This window comes from Haliaeetus albicilla, chromosome 8 (genome assembly GCF_947461875.1).
Source record: "Haliaeetus albicilla chromosome 8, bHalAlb1.1, whole genome shotgun sequence".
Classification (NCBI taxonomy): Eukaryota; Metazoa; Chordata; class Aves; order Accipitriformes; family Accipitridae; genus Haliaeetus; species Haliaeetus albicilla.
In genome coordinates, this window is record NC_091490.1 from 3,848,944 (window position 1) to 3,868,712 (window position 19,769).

At 39.1% G+C, this 19,769-nt stretch overlaps 1 protein-coding gene across 14 annotated transcripts in view; it reads right to left on the minus strand.

Annotated features, from left to right (window-relative positions):
* NFIA (nuclear factor I A) overlaps positions 1–19,769 on the minus strand; it is a 360,757-nt gene that overhangs the window by 48,814 nt on the left and 292,174 nt on the right. For 6 of the 14 annotated variants that reach the window (XM_069788571.1, XM_069788569.1, XM_069788570.1 and 3 more), the window contains 3 exons: positions 15,800–15,886; positions 14,703–14,741; positions 5,777–5,905 (listed from right to left, as the gene is read on the minus strand). The exons of 3 other annotated variants lie outside the window; for them this stretch is intronic. In XM_069788571.1, the coding sequence (XP_069644672.1) occupies positions 5,777–5,905; positions 14,703–14,741; positions 15,800–15,886 (255 nt within the window). The remainder of the gene's footprint in view (positions 1–5,776; positions 5,906–14,702; positions 14,742–15,799; positions 15,887–19,769) is intronic. 5 more of the 14 variants (XM_069788575.1, XM_069788579.1, XM_069788578.1 and 2 more) reach the window with 2 other exon arrangements.

The following is a 19,769-nucleotide window of genomic DNA, read 5'->3' on the forward strand; positions in this document are numbered from 1 at the left end:
GCTGGCAACTTTCGCATATTATTATTATTGTTTTTAATATACATGATGTATTCCCATATATAAGATAAAAACTACTGCTAGGAGAATATATCATGTCTTTCTTATAATGAAATGCAGTTGATAAGTTTACAATAGAAATGTAAATTCTCTAAAAAACCACAACCTTTATGTGTGTGATGATATAATTCTGCTCTGATACTAAAAAGGGCATGGTAATGGAATCTGTGACTTTGGAGTGATATATTGCTGTTAAGTTAATAGGACTCCACATTCCCATTTCTAATATCAGTGTTTTTTTCCCCTTTCATTCTGTAGATGGTAAGCTGATACTACATAAACATTGTTAAAGCTATAGTTCCACGCTACAGTAATTCACTTAACTTTAACATGATTTATGGTTCTGTCAATAGAGGAGGTTGAAAATCCAGAGCTCTGATGCTTAAACATGGGTTCCATATTTAAAGCAATAATGTGCTTTTTGTGTGTGTCTGAAACTAGAAGAATTTAGCATAAAGCAGAGATAAAAATATTATAGTTCACTGCACTGTTTAAAGCATATAGTTTAACTTCACGGATACATCAAAGAGAGCAAAGAAACTGAACACAGAATCAGTAAAAGCACGGGTAAAATACTTTGTTCCCGCAGCACTTTATTTTTATATTATTTTTTAGGGATGCATGAAATCCTATTAGTATTTTTAACACTCCCCTTTTTTCATTCTTTTGCTCAGTTAGATCAGCTCCTTTTGTCAGGATGAGTTTAAATCTGGGTCCACTGTGTTAATCACCCCCCATTCTTCTTTCTGGCACTTAACCCTCCAGGCATTTTGCCTCTTTAGGAGATTAAGCGACCAAGTCATCTTGTTGCTCTAACATGTCCTCACTGGAGCAACATATTAACACAACTCCTCTGCAAAAGAGCCCTCTTTAGAAGTTTGCTGCAGGGATGACAAATTAACCCAGCATGGTGTCCCACACATCTATCTCAGTACAAATTATTAGTGTAATAGAGCTTTTAGTTATGCATTTATCTAGTAATTATTGAACGGTTATACAAAACGAAGCTGAGCAATCATGGCCCTTTATGAGGCAATCTCAGTGGGTGGTCTTACAGTTAATTTAGGATAGGACTGTCTAAGCAGTTCACTCACACACAAATTAGCTGAACAGCCTGCTCCTTTAAATATTTCCTATGTCACAGGCTAACTCTTTACAATACAACAAAGGTAGAGTTTTAATTACACGGTTCCTGACTTTTGTTTAGCTGAAGCTTTAACCGTTTGCAAGCCTTCCTCTCTGCCCTCCCCTGCCTGGGATATGGGAGTAGATGGCTGTTTGGGTAGGGTATCTCGTAATTACTAAACCCTGACCTTGAGGCCATCTGTTAGGAAACTGTTTTTCCTTCAGCATCATATTATTTCAAAGTGAGTGGAGAAAATAAAAATCTTCACCTATACAGTCAGCTATCCTGACATTGTAAACTGGACCGTTGCTTTTCACTGTTGCAAAAGCAACACTCGTCTGTTGGTCAGCGTTATGCTATTTATGGTTTCTACTCAACTTTCTTACCCTTGTGGTGTGGCTCTCTCCTCTTTTGGCTGTGTTACATTACCATCGCCTGATCTGAGGCGTCTGTATCAGAATGAAGTTGCACTGCTTTGTTTTTGTCAAAATTCAAAGGAAAGTAGAAGGTTACATTAGTCTGCCAGCTGACAGCATCAAGGAGCAGCCACGGATAGTTGTACGGAATAGGATAGTACAAAATGTCCTTTTACACTGTGTAGCTCTGGAGCAACTTAGCAGGAATTATCCCTTTGATTCACTTGAAGCTGGCTGACAGGACAGCTAACAGGCACTGATATTTTGGTGACCCCGTGGAGAATTTTGATAGAGAAGGGCACAATGTCTTCCCAGATATGTGACATGAAGTTTTTGCCACTTTGGCACAAACAGAGAGTACTATCCTGCATAGTTTCCCTGGTAGGCCTTGTCCTGATAAAAATCTCAATGGCAATGCTTATTATGGAGGAAATTAATATAATGGGAACCACTCCACTGGTTGACTGTCATCCCTTCTTCTCTTTCTGCTCACACACCCACTTCCTTGAGTTCTTCCTTTTGTGCAGTATTTCTTGTTTCTTGTAATTGTGTTTCTCCTTCATTTATCTTCCTAACATACCATCTCATTCTTTTTCTTTTCTTGCCTTTTCTTCCTTGCTTTTTGGCTTGCAGGATCTATGCTGTCACATTCTGTGGAAATGCTTGAATGCTCTACAGCACAGGCTGCTGTATGTCCTAGGTTTACAAGATCGTGGTCAATTTAACATTTCAGCCAGCTCCAGATAAAAAGCCACTAGAGTGTAAGTAGCAATACATGGAAGCCTAAAACCACTTATGTAAATACTGCTGTCACCCATACTATTTAAATCCTTCACTGTCTGGTAAAGAGTTCAAGTGGGCTAATGTCTGGGAAACTTTGTTAGATGCCAGCAATACATGATGGCTTTGCAATACTGGAGTACTGTGGTGAGCTACATTGACCACCGAATAATCTAACTCGTAGGTAACAAAAGTATGCTGCGTGGGAGATAGAGATCTGACTGCTAGAATTTTCAATGCTTTGAAATAAATTCTAAAACTGATAGTGATGCTAAAGCCACCCTATAGGTGATCAATTTACCATCTGCCAGACACTGAATCCTAACCACACTGGTCCAGAGAAGACATATGGTGCATTCATAGAGTCATGCCCAAAAAACTGCCATCATCAAGTGAGGCTCCATGAATCACTTTGCTAGCTTATCACCAAAGAAACTTGGATCTTACCACCATCTGTTGGAACTACTGAGGAGTCACTGAAGCATTGGCATCCATGCGCCAGCACTCACTGCACATCTGGTCCTTTGGTCAGCCAGCTCAGATCCTCTCTGCTGGCTACTGCCCAGCTGGGTTGAGTACTGGCAGCAGCACCAATGCAGATAGGAAACTAGTGCACAGCCTTCCACAACACGGTACAGTACAGATAATTTCATGAGAACAGAGGTTTTCCAACTGGTCCATTGAATGGAGCACCTTATAGCTAAGGAATCCTTTTAAGGATCTACTCCTCCTCCAAGCAAGTTTTGTTTCCAAAATGACTCATTGTGGGGATCACTGGGAAGGGCACTCAGTATCCTGGGATACCCAAGCATAAGACTGTGTGCTGTGTTCTAAGGAATGTTTGGAAGTGTGTGAAAGATTCGGCAATATTCCTGAGAAGTTATAAATCACTGGTTGTCAATGACAACACCTGCCATGAATAGTCTACAGCTTCTTCTCTGCTGTCTATTTTCATCATGCTTTACAAATGCATCTCATATACACATCCAAGTGATAAACTTGCACATATGAACATCAGAAGGAGATTGAACCTTCTTGTAGTCATTCAGTTGGATGAGGAGCTTACTCTGATGGTGACCTACTTATGACTTTCCTTTCTTTGAAATATCTCTGCAGACTGAAGATTTAATCCTGCTCTTACTTTCCTGAAGACCACTCAGAATGACCTGCCACTGACCATTTACATAATGCATATGTATCCAAACAGAATGCAACATGTGTGTACTATATTATACCTATCATTTCTGCACAAAGGTACAGTAACTAATGGTGCATATGAATTGCTCAAAGATTATATCCTCTTATACGATTGCATTATACTCTTTATGTTGCCACTTTTGATACCTGAAAAGCTTCTCTCTTCTGCTTACTGTCCTAAAGTACACTGGAGGGAATGGGATAAAGAACAAAGCTGGATTTGCAGAAAATAATCCATCTCAGTATATTACCCTTTACTAACAGAGCAATTGTTGTAGAAAAGAAATAAACACAGACAGTGTGCTGTGGGAGAAGAATACCGAAGAGGAATGTCCAAAAAGAACAAAGAACTAAGTCTGGAACAAGATTTTTTCCAGGATGATGACACTTAAAGAATCCATGGATGGATTCAGAGGGATTTTTCCTGAAAGTCTACAAGACTTTGTTTGTGAACAAGCATAAAATAGAAGATGCTTCTACATGATGTTACAGAAGAACTGGTTTTGCTTAACCTGTTAGGAACCATGATGACTAGAAACAGTGTTACTTCTTTATGGAGTTAGTAAAGACATCTCCTTCCAAACAAACATAATTTGGGAACTCTAATCATTGTATTTCCTCTTTCAAATTCTGACTGTCTTTGAATGTTCTTCTCACATAGCCGATGGATATCCCCCAGTGCACAGAAAAAGTCTTGTTAAAACAGACTGTAGATGAGATTTAAACAAGACCTCACCAGTGATACATTTCCTCTCTCAACCACACAAAAATCCAAAATACGGAGGGTCTAAACAGGGGCAGAGAAAGGCATTCAGTGATCTTAAAAATAAGTGTGAGGTAAAACATAGCTAAATACAGAAAGGGCTATTAACTAATCAATCAACAACTCAAATCTAAAAGGCTGAACTTCTAGAAGACAGGAATTCAGAGTCAGCTGATGTGCACTGAATATAATGTTAATGGAACATTCATATTATTCACACTTATATCACCAATTATCAAAGCTTTTAAAAGAAGATATATTTGCCAGATAGCTCAGATCCAAATTTCAAGGGAAATCTGTATAGAACTTAGATGCCTAAATATCTTCTGAGGATCTAGGTGCGTGCCTAAGGGTAATAGATAATTTTTATGGGATTAACCACAACAAATCAAACTACAATAACTAGATTTAACAAAGCACAAAAACCTATTAAGTGCAATTCTGACCTCGCTTCAACTTAGTGTAATTCCACTACTTCACACTGCATCACCTGGACTGTGCAGACAAAGGGGCTCCTCCTGGTTTATGCTGCCCTCAGTAAACCTACACTAAACCAAACAGCCATTTCAAAATAATTTCTAGTATGAATTGCTAATATGCCTTTTTATGCTTCACCATTCGACCAATTTCTTAATAATCTTCTCTAAATGAGACAAAATTTCATAGCAGAAGGAAACATGTCATGACCATTCATTCCTATTTTTTTATCTTGCAAAAAGGTTTGTAAAGAGATTCATTCTCTTTACAATGTGTATATTACTATGCCCAAGTGAGTTCCTTTTCAAATGTGAACTGAGTATTGCATTTAGTTTTCTAGGCTAAATGCAAATGCATCTTTCTAACAAAAATGTATAAGCACATCTAGACCCTGAGGACATCTCTTTTACTTGGAAAGTCAGTCAGAAGAGTAGTGTGAAGAAAACCAGCCAAAGCATTGCAGGAACCAGCTTCCAAGGAGTCCCCTAACAAGGCAGTTCTTCAGCACACTGATACCAACAACACAAGCACTAAACGACTGGCAGAAACAAAGCCATAGTCCTGGAAGACAGGCATGGTTCGAAGTGAGTGATGGGTCCCTATCTTGAGCAGTTAGAATGAATCTATGTTGTGAATGGACATAAGCAGAAGACGCTTTCTGTAACAGATTCTGTCCCTTTCCCCACCCTCTTCAAATAAAACCCCAAGCCCCCAGAAACCAGCGTTTCCACCTTAGGCACTGTCGAATGGTCATCAGGAGTTTTACCAAACAGCCCAGCCTAGTAAAACCAAACGCAGGTCTTGACAACTAAAACCTCTGGGTTATCAAGCTTGTGAAGCAGAGCCTCTCACTGGGTGGGTCACACGTGGCGATGACTTTCCGTGGAAAGGTGCTGGGATGGACACTGGGTGCCGTGGCTAATGCTTAAGCTGCCTGGGGGCTCTTGGGTTAGGCCTCACCTCTGGGTCCTGTAATGACAGGTCGATGGTGCTGTGTGAAAGCCGTTCCAAGGGAGGAGGTCTGCGAAGGCGAGGGACTGCTGAAACCAGACTTCTCTGACTTCTTTAATGTAGTTGGCGATGGCATTCCTGGCAAGAATGATTGATAAGTGCAATTTAATAATGCTAGGTCATGGAACGACAGCCTATGCATTGTGAAAGTGGGTGCAGAAGCAGCTAGATAAACTTAAAGGACAAATGAAACGGAATACAACAGCAAGCTGAAAGCTCACTTTTATTTGTGGTCTTTTTTGAGGCAGAAGCGGCCATGGTTTGCTCTGAGCAATGAGTACTAAAAGGCAGCCATATTTTTCTTTTAAATCTGAAATATGGATAAGATGCAGCTTATTATTGCTACTGAAACCTACTCTGCTTTATTTTTAGAAATCTGTAATAGCTGGAGCATTTGGATTTTTACAGGCTTTTTATGAGTTCTGTCTTTCACTCACTGGTTTAGTAGATTATTGCAAATGGATCTTTTAAATGTGCTGCACGACTCAAGGCACAACTAGAGAATGAAGTTTTCTGAGTTCAAACTCTGCCTTTCCTTACTCTCTTGACTTCAAAGGTATTTGAAAGTAATATATTTATGTGGTTCCCTTTTGCTTTCAAATTTTTTTAAAGGGTGAATGGTATTTGTGTCTTGATATTAGAAGCCACACTGGAATTATTTCAGAGTTGTTATTATGCCCTTGAACTATATCAAAGGCTTCCAATGAAAATCAGAGTTAAGTTGCCACTGGGTGAAACCTCTCCTGTGGACAGGCAGAAAAGGTGTAATGCTAATATGACCAGTTTGTTATACTCTGTAAGAATAACTCCTGTTGATATCATACCAAGCTCATGGCACCAAAGAAATTAGTGGAATGAATATATTGCAACAGGCTCTTAAAACCTGAGCCTTTTCTGCGTATGATTTATGCTTGGATAAAAGAATATTACAGCATAGACATGAAGAACATGTATGTGTGTCTGTATTATTTTCTGTATTTTTGTAGTTCTAGAGGCATATGGGTATTCTGATTATCTGCACATACTCTGAAAACACATGATTTCCGGTATATATAGTACATCCGACATTTTGCATATCCGTAGGGATATAGCAACACAAAGGTGCAGACTAGTTGAGGTTTCAGGTGCAAAAGCAAAATATCAGATAATGTGGAAGTTGAACTTCCGCTAGCAAAGTCATTCAACCTTATTTCCAACTCTGTATTTTATAGCATTTAATTGTTAAAAAGTAAAGAGGGAGGCCTGGACAATATTATCTCTGGACAATATTATTAACTTTATATTTAATAACACTAGTTTTATAGTCCCTGGGATGTTGACTGCAATATGCAGGAGCCTTCTTGTACTTTATGCACTGCACTGCTGGGGTCTTAATGGTTTCAGTGAGGTTTTGCAGTTTATATTTCAGAAAGTTAAATAAAGTAAGGGAATGGTTAGAGTTCCAGTGTTGTACTTGCAGCTTTCTGTCTCAAAACTGTTTGCTACGAGGGTTTGCTTTTGTGGTGGCTTTTTCCTCATAGCAAGAAAGGTTACATACTTAATCTTTTAAAAATAAAAGTTTAGAACTGACAGACTATTGTGTAAGAAAAATACTGGGTTGTTTTTTTTTCATATTGGTCTTAAGGACTTTGGAGTAGGGACAAAAGCAAAAAGAGTTGGTTCAGTTTGGGGGTAAGAGAGGAGAGGAGACTGAAGTAAGGTATTTCAATGAAATATTCCAATGCAGCCTGCTGAGTTTCTGCTCAAATGGCACGTTGGGATGTTAACTTAGTTATTGCTCTGTGTTTGAGAGTCCACATTCAGGACAAGGACACTCAAAAGAGTAATGGTGCTGTTGACCCAGATTTCCTTATGATGGAGGAACTGGGGATGGAAACACCAAACGAGTGTCAACCCCAGCCCTAAACACAAAGTCAAGGGTCAGTGGCGATGTTTGTGCTTGGGGAGGGGTAGAGGAACTACGCTGCTGGCAACAAGGCCGTGGGTACATCTTCTCTATGCTGGGCTGTGGAAGGGGCTAGGTTTGCCCCCTCAGGAAGGTTTTAAGGTAGCAGGCTCTGTCCCTCTAAGTGCAAAATATCATGGACGGGACAAGCGACTATTTATGCACAGGGATTATCACAGTAAAATATGCCTGCTTGTGAGCTGCTCTAACTGCAAGGTTGTGCAGCTCTCTTGCGTGGAAACCCAAGGCCCCCCACGCAGCTGACAGTTCCACAGCCCATGAGCAGAGATCCAGGAGGGGACGTGAGTACCTGTGCCCTGGGCAAGTAACAGAGGTTGTGGAAGGAGTAAGATCTCTAAGTCTATGCACCGTATGGTTCAGCTGGCTCATGAACTCCCTGCTTTCCCCCATAACCTCTAGCTGCATACCCTCTTCAGGGTTATGGGAAAGATAATAAAGCTTCTGAGAAAGTGAAGAAGCTGTTCTTTTACCCCTGTGCTAAAAAACCTGCTTGACTCATCTAAACCATGGTAGGGGGAAGGGGCAGAGAGAACAGTGGAATATGGTTTAAAGCTGTAGCAAGTTCATGTGATTGTGTCCAAACACTGGAACTTGAGGAGCTACAACAAAGCTCATGAATGACCTTGCACTGTGGCAATGCTAAGCAGTGTCATGTTCATATAGGGATGGATTTTATAAGGTCGAGGCAGCTGTTTTCATGTGAAAATAGAGATCTTAATGTAGCACTATGTCGTAAAATTGAGTAGAAAGACAAATTGAAGCACCGATAATTGTTTCCTGCTTTTGTTATATTTGTTATCATCGTTCTGATTGCCATTATTATCACTACTTTGGTGGGGTTTTTTTATGTCAGGGTATTCTGAAATGTATTGGTTTGGAACAGTCCAACTCTACCATGTTTTTATTTTGTTTAAGGTTTGTAATGACACATTTTATTTTGAGTGATCATATCCATCAGATCTCAAGAAAAAAATGGCTGCTTCCTAGTTCAGAAGAATATGCAAACAGGAGCTTAATTACATCACTTAATATTGACCAAGAGAAAGAATAAGATGAGCTTGCCAGCTCATTTCCAAAGCATGTTTTGTCCTTTAAGAGGGGAGGGTATGACAGAAAGTTAGGCAGTGCAAAGCAATTAGCATCATTCACATTTTATGTTGCGCTAGCATGGTGCTCTAGCAGCAAAATTCAAACATTCTTTGAATGGGTTAATAAAAGAAGAAATACAGTCGGCATGCAAGAAAAAGGTTTCCAAGAACAAGCCAAAATATGTCCCATTCTTCTAAATTTATCACAGCCATGTCACATTATCCTTGAGACTGCCAGGAGTGTCAATTTTTTTGCAATTTAAAAAAAATATCTCATTTAGCACCATATGTTTGGTTAATGTGCCTGATATATCCTGCGTATTCTTTAGTCCATCCATTTCTAATACTCATTTTCTTTTTTTTCCCCCTTGCTAAGCCATATGTTACAATGCTGGTCATTCTATCGAAGCTTCTTTCAGGAGCTGAGAAGGAGAGTGAGGGAACTCTGGTTTAATCACCCAGAAAAAAATTGAATCTGATACTACAAGTCTCACTCTTAGGTAAGTAGTCTCAACACTTGAGTTAGCATTGTAGGTGCCTGGTGCCTATGAAAATCAGGCCACCTATGAGATGGCATGGTGTATATTAACAACTGTGAGGCAGAAACTAAGATAAATGACTAAATATGGAATTAGGTGTTTAATTATTGGCACCCATGTTTGAGACTCTTGGCTAGTTTTAAAGGTCTTCTGTTTCATACCTAATGAGTTTTAACACATTTAGTGGTCCCCAGTCTGCAGCTTCCCCTCCTGTGTTGCTCAGGGATGCAGGAAATTAAAAAGTTAAAACTGAAGCTACCCCGGGCAGAGCCCAGGGAGGATGCTGCTGCCTTGCACGGCTTTCCTCAGCATTGTTCCCAAGAGCTAATGAATATTGGGGACCACTGCACTGAAGACCAGATTTTGGCACTTCACATGGCCCCAAAGAAGGGGTAGTGCCAGCTCGTAAGGACACCTCTGAGTCCCGATTCTCCTCTGTCTCCTCTCTGGTGCAGGGCAGCAACAAATTACAATATCCCCCAACCCATCTCAGCTGCGCTGGCCGGTGAATAGGGAATGGAGCCAAGGATCCTCCCCGTTCCCTGCCTCTTTCTATCCATCTGCTCCAAGCAAGGAATAAACAAGAACAGCCAAAACACAACGGCTGGGTAACCCAGGTGGAGTTTAAAAGTGTTTCTTACTATTCTGTGTATAGGACTGTTGTCCAAATCACAGTCACACCTGGCACTTCTAGGAAACACAGATTTCACAATTCAGGTCTGAGTCTCCTCTGAATGTTATTTAGAGTGCAAGAGAAGAAAATCAGACTTAGTCTATTTTCATCTTACGGCAGCTTTTAACTACAGAATAAATGGAAAAGTTAATTGCTAAATAAAAAAGAAAATAAAGGGATTTGTGGCATAAAACGCAGATGGAAGTCTGAGTGGGTGTGTTACTTTAACTTAATGTATGTGTGTTCATGTGATTCTATAAGTATATGTATGCCAAACATGTATGGTCTTAGCCTGCTCCCATTAACATGAATGCGTTTTTTTCACTGGACAGAGGGAACCAGATCAAAGACCATGATGGTGCTAAATGGAACAAGATGTGTACTTCCATATTTTTTTCCAAAAGGAAATATTAATTTGACATTGGTTTTTCAGTTAAAAAGAATTTTAATTGCAGTACACAATAAGCAGAAAATTCAGACAACAATAATCTTGAAACTGTTAGCAGCATTATATTTCTATCAAGGAGTCTGTGTGCCTTTTCAACATTAGAGCTTTCTGAATTTTCATTAATTTGGCATTTCCCTAAACACACAAGTTATTTTGTTCATTCCACATCATGCATCACACCCTTCTGCTCAATGCATAATGCAAGCGTAAATGGGATCCTTGTCCTTGAGAGACTCTGGTTACTGGAGCCATTGCATGGATGTTGAAGTCCCGCAGTAAGACTTTCCAAAACTCTGCACTTCGCAAACCTCCAGCCCAAGTTTAATCAGTGAATGCACAGGAATACTTCATGTTCCTCATCTTCTAAGGGGCACTGGAGCATTGTGATGGTTTTAATTCCTCTACCTCCTTATGTTTGCCAGTACTAGAAACGCACCACATAAGAGTCTTCCTTGAGTACAGCTAAAGATCTTCAAATTTTCATGTATGAGGCTGATATATATTTAAATGTACCAGAAAATGATGCGTGAGAATTGAATGCACAAATCCTTCCCAGAACAAATAAATATCTGTGAACCTATTTTCCATATACCTATGCACCTTACTAACAGAGGTACTGAAATTAAGATTAACTTTGATGGAGTGAATGGAGTCACAGCAGTGTAAGAGGAGAACAATTTCCCTTCTCTCAGAATCTATAGCTATATCTGTATCTATACCTGTATATCCATCCAATTTCACTTGATTAATTACTAACATCATTCTGACTGCACACATCTTAAACAATAACTCCACCTCAAGCTAGCCACATTGGTAGACCAGCTAAAACTCATCTCCAAAGACGACTTTTGGATAATTACCCCAATATTCCCAGTTGCTCTCTGCCACTAGACTCTTGATGGAGATTTATAACAAAAGCTATGAATGAAATATGGTCTGGATCTTCATTCTCAAGGGACACTATGAAAAGGAATCACGGAAGCTCAGATATTACCAGGTGGACCATGAACTCAACAACATGCAGAACAAATAGATGATGCAGAAAAACAAGTTGGCTGTTGAAGAAAAAACTGATATATGGGAAGAATTTTTCAAGGAATTTTCATCCGTCTATGCAAATTATTCCAGCAATTTCACTGAAATCAGTATCAACAGAAATGCTGATCAACTGCTTCTTTTTCTGGGGAATTTTTAATTTCAAGCTTCTTGAAATTTTGATGGCTATACTACTGTCAGTCATAGTAAGTCTGTTCTACTTAGTGCTGAGCAAACTTTATTTGTCATCAGCTGAGATATGATCACACTAACTGCCATCCATCAGTTTACTGTATTAGTTGCTCCAGTATACACAAAATAAAACACAGATGGAAATTCACTCATCCTAATGAAGTGATGAATGAAAGTTCTGAATGGAGACTTGCTACCCTGGTTGCATTCTGAGTTACCATGATCACTGATTAACTACCTGCCAGTGAGTACCTCGCTTCACAAGACTAAATCCAGCTTAATAAACAGTGATTTTACAGAAGAAAAATGAAAGCTCCCCCTCTATCCACTTATCAAACTACTGCATATGCATCACCAACACACACAACCAGTTTCCTCAGAACTCGACATCTGACAGATCATCAGGAAAACAGAGCTAATCTATCCGTACCCATCAACATCGTATCATAGGTGACTGCCAGATACTTAAGAAGCTATCCAAAAGAAATGTCACAACTCTTTTTCAAGACACTACAAAAGAAATGTTCCAAATAAAATAAAGCAAATGCACGTACAAGTAAATGAGCCAAAGAACTTAATAAAAAGAGATTGATTAAAATGAGGACCAGAATGTTCAAAAAGGACTGAGAGAGAGAGGTGCCAAAGGCGCATTACATGGATTCAATGGCTTTAGGTTTTAAATGCTTTTGGACTCCTCAGCAATTTTTAGCCAAAAATGATAATTCAAGTTAGAATCAAAATTCTGATGTCACTTAGGAAAAAGAAGGCTGAAATTTCTCCTTTGTAAATGAGCACTGCTCCATTTACAAAGGAGAAATATCAGTTTATACTGATGGAAAATCTTGCCTACAGGATTTTAAAACCGAGCGCTACAATATTCACTATTATTTTAAAATCCTACCCCATTAAAATCTGCCTTAAATTGTGTGGTGCAATGTTCCCACAGAGTACTACCTTATCTGTTTGTATCTTCTGTTTACAGAATCATCTGGATTGTTTAGATCTCTTAAGTTAGCCTTCATTCCTACTTTGTCACCCAAGTGGTTCTTTCAATAACTAATAAACTAGTACTCAACATATTACCAATTTCTTCAAAATACAATTTTTTGAGTTTTATATTTAAAAACTTTAATGGAATTGTAATAAACAGCAAGATAACAGTTTAATTTTCCCTTTGATTTAATGTTAGCTTCAGTATCATTTTGCATTGTATAAATATATATTGTAATAAGAATAAAAAAAAATTTCTAATGATGTCTTTAGACATCTTGTCTAAAATTCATGACTACATTTGTTTCATTTCAAATGTTGTTTGAGAGTTTTTCAGCATACTTGGCGGATTCAATGTAGCAGCAGGGACAAACTGCAGCCATCCATAGGAGAATATACCTTTATGTGGGTGCTTTGGGGATGGAACATCTATAGCTGTAAGGCAAAAAATGCCATCATAAATTTGGATGGCATTTACAAAGCCCTCTAAAAAGTCTTTGCATATGATTATAGCTGAGGTATGATATTTTTGCAAGTAAAAGACCCAGAATAGATTTATGTTTCAACTATATCTTCCTGAGATGCATATGGATGCTAAATTGCAAGTGATACTAAAGGGAATTTTAGTAACTGAAGAGGATGGAGTCAAATTTTCTGGTTGTTTCCCCCCCCCCCCTCAAAAATCATTGCTCATTATTTGCATGTCATCAAAAGATCATTGGGTATCCAGGCTATATATAACAATGATGGCTGCTAAATGCCGAAGGCATGAGATGGAGATGGGTAAATATGCAGATTTTTTCGACCTGTGACCTCAGTTACTGCATGGTAATGTTCTTAAATGACTTTTATGATGACACGACTAAGTTTGGTGTTAATATTGGTTTTGAAGACTTAATTGGTATACACTGCTGTTGAACATATGTTTTAATTAATAAAAGAGCTGTCGTCAGGATTGAAAATAGCTCAGGTAATTTACCATGTACTGCAAAGTCACCTGATTTCTGCACAATTTGAGGTGAAGAGTTTATACATTATTCCAAAGAAAGAAAGAAAGAGTTGCAAACTGAATTCATGTGCATCGTACCAAACTGAAATGGATTTATAATTTGACAGGTCAAGAGTGTACTCATGGAACTGTTATGTATTGCTATCCAGTGGTTCTTGGTATTTTTACCATATGACTGCCTAGGTTTGACAGTCACAGGACTGAACAGTCATCTCGTTTCTCCGTAACACAAAAAATAATTTGTAGCTGACCTACGGCTGCTGTGCTCTTTTACTGGAAAGTGTCCATTGCCAGTTGCCCGCTGGTGAGCGCCCGCTGGAATGGCACTGCGGACCTGCCACCGGCAGCTCCTGGGGAAGGCTTGGCAGAGACTTAAACTCCCAGGCAACAGGGACTTAAACTTGCTTTCCAGCAGATCGGCTCTCAGGCAGGTGATATCAGATAGGTGAAATCGGCCTCGTTTTTCTGCATTCCCAGTGGCTTTAGCATTCTGGGAGGAACAAAGAATCCCCCTGGAAAAAATAAAATCTTCCCATTGCAGAGAAGACAGAGCACAGCAGTTTGGCTTTGGCATTGTTTCCAGAGGAGCCGTGTATGACCATGCCGCCTGCAGGTCTGCTTGTGTGATCTGCCCAACACCTCTCTCATCTACTGAGCAATTTAAAACACATCCAACAGAGAGGCAGAGGGCTCGCAGGGAAAAAGGGGAAAAGTCCCTGTAAGTTTCATGAAAACAGGCATGGGAAGGGCAGAGGTAACATGTAAATGCTCTCTCCAGTGCTGTCACTCTCGCAAAGTGCCTGGCACGAGCTCTCTCCTTACTAGGCACTGGAGAACCCACACAAGAGGGACACCTGGTACATCCCCCCAACCAACACAAAAGGTCTATGCACCGAGAACAAGAGCATTGGCATTGTTTGAATAAGCACACCCACCATGTAGTGCTCCGCGGTGTTCGGGGTTTCTTAGATATCCTAATTTTATAAAAGAAAGTAAAAGAAGAAAAAAGAAACAAGGTGAGAGAGAACACTATCATATTTTGTAGCAAGCAGGATACTGTGTGAAATCTTGGCCCAGTGAAGTGATAAAGGGGAAGCTTTCAGTTTGCTTAAGGGAAAACTTACAAGCAAATAGCAAAACTACCAAAATACCACATTGCAGAAAATGGGTGCATTTAGGTTCAATTAAGCTGTAAAAAGGAAAATGGCACTTTAGCTTACAAAAATGAAGGGACAGAGGGAGCTATCAGAAGCAACTTTACAAGATTTGTATGCATGAGGATGCTGCTTCACTGGACCAAGAAAACTACAGTATGGGACAGGATTTTTCTTTTATTAGACACTTTGCTAGATAGCTTTGTCGAACCTCAGAAACTGCTGCTCTGGCATTATGAAATAATCCTACATAACTTGATCTCATGAGCTTAGGAACACAGAGAAATAGCCATGCCAAATCAGATTACAGGGATCCACCTAGCCCAGTATCCTCTCTCTGACAGTGGTAACTAATGGATGCCTAGAAAAGAGTAAAATAAAAGACCAGGGAAAGCATACAGTGATAATTCTCCAAAATACTCTCCCAGACTCCAATGATTTGTGATTCAGGGACTTCTAGGACAAAGCTGATATCATGGTATTGAAGATACTCGAATCCAAATGCACAGATTGACACCCCCCTCCTCCCCTTTTTTGGATTTCTACCCCCATGAGAGTTCTACTAGTCACACAAAAAAGGTTTCACAGTTTGGTGCTGGCAAGTCCAGTGTTCTTGCCACTAACTCTGAATAAGCTAACAGCTTTCAAGCCCAATGATGTTATGTGTATAAGAGCATCCAACACGTTTTCCTACGTAAAAAAGTGACATGTGTGCTGAGGTGCTCTAAGTGTATATACTTTAGGAGATTTTATATATATATATATATTTTTTTTTTTTTTTTAAATCAAGAATCTGGCTGTAAATTGATATTAACATTTTTCAGTATATGTGTAAAACACATGTTTCAGAAGAATAGAAGAGAGAAACTGTCACTCACTGGGAAGCTTTAGAGCTATCTGGCTCCCTGGGAAACTGCATGCAACTATTCTGGTGTCCAAGGGTTTGACCAGTGAGTTTCCTCTTCCTGCAAAGAATGAATGCAGAAGTAACAGAAAGTCTGAGGGGGAAGATTTTAGTAAATGGCTAAAGATACTCCTATTCTGCCCACTCCAGCAGGTAGGAAGCAGGTGGTGGTGGTGGAAGAAAAAGGGTAGGAAAGGAGAAACGCCTAACTTCCCCTCCCAGCAGCTGGCACAGGGGAAGGGCAGGAGGCTAACCTAGGAGAGACTCACACACTCACAGCTCAGCCCTCTGAAATCCCTTTGTGATGCTGCATTGATATGCAACGATGCCGACAGGTCATCGCAGTCCCAGCACTGCCACACAATGTCAGGACGTTCTGCTCTGATTATCTGGGGTCTTGCTGTGACTCCCTTTCAGGATGGAGCATGGCTCACCGGCACTTGGTGATTGAAACTTAGCACACTGGGGTGGCGTAGCTTCATTAATGCTCCTACCAGTAACATAAAAATCCCGTCTGCCCAGACAGGAACAGTGACTTCTTAAGCATCATGCTTATTTTACTATCTGCTTTTCAGGGGAGTTTTTCTGAAGTTTTAATTTTCTAATTGAATTGGTGCCTATATGCGTATTTTTTACTTCATTTATAAAAAGAATCAGTAAAAGCAAGGATCTTAAAAAAAACCAAACAACAACTTATCCTTACATTTTTGAAGGCATATTGACTTTGTAAGAATCTAAAGGCAGGAGTGATATATTAGGGAGTCCTTATAACTTTACTTAAAGCAAAAATTAGAAAGTGATCGAAAAGTTTTATAGAGAAGAGCAGAAATATAATTTTAAGCCTCTTAAAATTGCCTGAACTGTGAAATCAAGTAATGAACACTAGAAAAAGATCTGTCAGCTGGAATCAAAGCTTAGACTAGTCAGCATTTTCTTCCTAAACCTTATTATGGCAAAGATTTTTCATCTCTGCACTCTGTTCATCCCAACAAATAAACTGACTTGACCTCCACCTGTTACACAGTGAAGTCCGCTGTCATCTTTGACTAAACCCTATTCTTTCCCTTCAAAGCCCTCTGCACCACTGAGAAGGTGGGAAGACACAGCTGTGCACTGATTCAGGTTGATACCAGTTCATAACCAGACAGCATTTCACAGTACAAATTACAAGCAACAGAGGAAGAAAAAAAAAAATGTAGTGCCAATGAATTCTGGAAGGGGGCAACATTTTTCATCAATTTAACAATGAGATTTTCATAGAAAGAAGTTCTTTTTTTGTGTGATATTATGAACTAGCATTTGAGGCAAGAAACATTTTGCTTATGCCATAACAATGAACCTGTGCTAGCACCACATAGGAAGAAGTGAAGAACATAATGGAAGCTATTTGTGTTTCTTTTATATTTCATAAGTTGAATGCATTAACTGTTTCAAAGAGGTTCAGCTCCAAATGCATGTAGGTTTCTAGACTTAGAAACAAGTCACAGCTATATAATGTAACATTGCTAAATAAAAAAAAATAGTATTATGGAACATAGAACAGCAAGATATGTCATGAGGAAAACTGTATAGCTATAGCAGTCATTTCTTCAAATATATCATCACGACAAAACCACGTAAGAAGCTTTCTAATACAACGACATATCAGAAAAAGCCATTTCATATAAAGTTGGACTTCTCTGGGTGATTAATGCTACGTTCAACAAAGGAGACAGTGTCTGTCTAATTACATTAAATACTTATCTTCTAGGGATTGGCAGGGTGTTTCTGCTCAATGTCACTTTTCATGACAATGTAATGATAGATCCGTTTACTTACCAGTGCCATTAGCAAAAATTGTACTGTTTTCTCAACTGCCCTCATATCACGAAAATATTTGATTAACACACTGCAGCTTATCTAATACTCTAAGCAACATATTCTGCATAGTTTTCTCTCTATTAAAAGAACAAGATTACAGCTTGTAAAATTTTTATTGCACTCACACAAAAAAAATTGAATAATGTGTGATATAGTTCAAGTATCTTACTAGTTCACAAAACACGTTTAGTTGATTTAAAATATTAACTTGTACTTAAAATATTAAGATTTTCAGGGAAACAAACAAACAAACAAAGTCATTACTCTGAAGCACTACTTCCCATCCAGTCTTTAGTTATTATTTCCTTTTCATTTCAGCATTTCAGCACATCTTTTGAAACTTTTAATACCATAGGAAAAAAAAAAAGCTTTCACTCCTTTGCTGAAAAATAGATATGGCCATCTCCCAAGTCTTTAAAATTCACCACATCGTGAACTGACTCTTCAGAGTCATGCTACTGTGCCAACATACAAAGAACAATAAACCTCTGGAAGAATGTACACAGCGAAGGCAGTTTATATAGTAACAAGATAATTTCATAAACCTATATTGAAGAGAAAGGCTGTGATGTAACATTCTAGCAGTATATATCAGCTACCTGATATTTAGTAACAAGGTTAAACTACTATCTGTTTGTCTCAGCACTCTTCATAATTCACTTTTTAATGGATGGACAGGAAAAGTCAGCAGTGTATGGCACAGATCATTTTAGAAATAGAACAAGACAGCTTACGGCAGTATCTATTTCAAAACATGCTCCATCTTTTCATATGATCACATCAAAAGTCTATACTTAGCAACTACAATACTTCAAATCTACTCATAAATCCTTTGAGGGGTGGATTTCTATTTCTAAGTAAAACAGCAAATTTGAAAAACAAAGAATCCTGAGGAGGTGTCCCTGTCAACTGGTACCATGTATAGTGCATTAGTTCTCATCTTCTTGGTATCTTATGCCTCTGCAGGAGAAGGCACATGGGAAGCTTCCTTCAGTGAGGAGTTAGGACATCAACCCCATTTTGTTAGAGCTCCTCACACTGCCATGAAATGGCAGCAAGAACATACCCAAATTGACTCGTATTAGGCATAACTTGACACAGCAATGCAGAAACCAAAACTGTCTTTTAAAATCCCGTGCAAGTGATTCTTGCAGTGAGAGAATGACACTGCAGCCAACTGCCACATATGACTCTCCAAATTAATAATGGATTTAGGATATTCATTCCCTGAGCTGCGAGGGTTCGGGGTGTGTCTGCAATTATCTAGATATAAGTCTGACACACATTATCCTTCTATCAATGTCATTTCCCTTAGTAGCCAACAGATTATCAGCAGCTTTGTGATATTCCAGGTGTCAAAGAAGAATTAAAACCACAACAATTGCACAAACAAAGGGACAAAAGACGGGATACGTGTTTCTGAGCCCTGCATATCAATTTAATATGTGCAGCTGACAATGATGCAAATGTCCTCGGGAGAGAGGCAGCAAGATCTGTGCCCAAACATACACACACCACCGTCAGCAAGATGGCAGGGAACAGAAGCAGTAGGATTCCCAGCCCAGGACACATGCCTCAGCAGGCAAAGCAACCCAATGAAACAATCCTCTGGTTGGGGAGAATTTTGGAAGCACCTGATATGGAAAAGGGCCCTAAACAAGCCAGATGGTACTTTTAGCTGGCAGCAGAAAGTAGGAGACAGCCAAAAACATTACAGCATTTCCCCAAGAGGCCAGCAAATCGATTTTTAACCATTTTTTTTTTAAAGTGATGCTATGAATATAAAAAATAATGTTTCTATGCATTTTTAAATCGCTAATTTTATGAATAATACACTTAAGAAGGCAACAACTGGAAGAGATGAGAAAGCAATGGATTTTCACTTTCCCCGGGTGGTTGTATATTTGACATCAGGTTTCTATTCAGTCACTGCCACTGTTTACTCTACATTAAGTGCCAGTTTTTGTTCAGGGTTTTCCACATAGCATTAAAGAGAAAAATCCTGCAAAAGTAGAGAATCATAGAATCATAGAATACCAGGTTGGAAGGGACCCCAAGGATCATCTGGTCTAATCTTTCTTGGC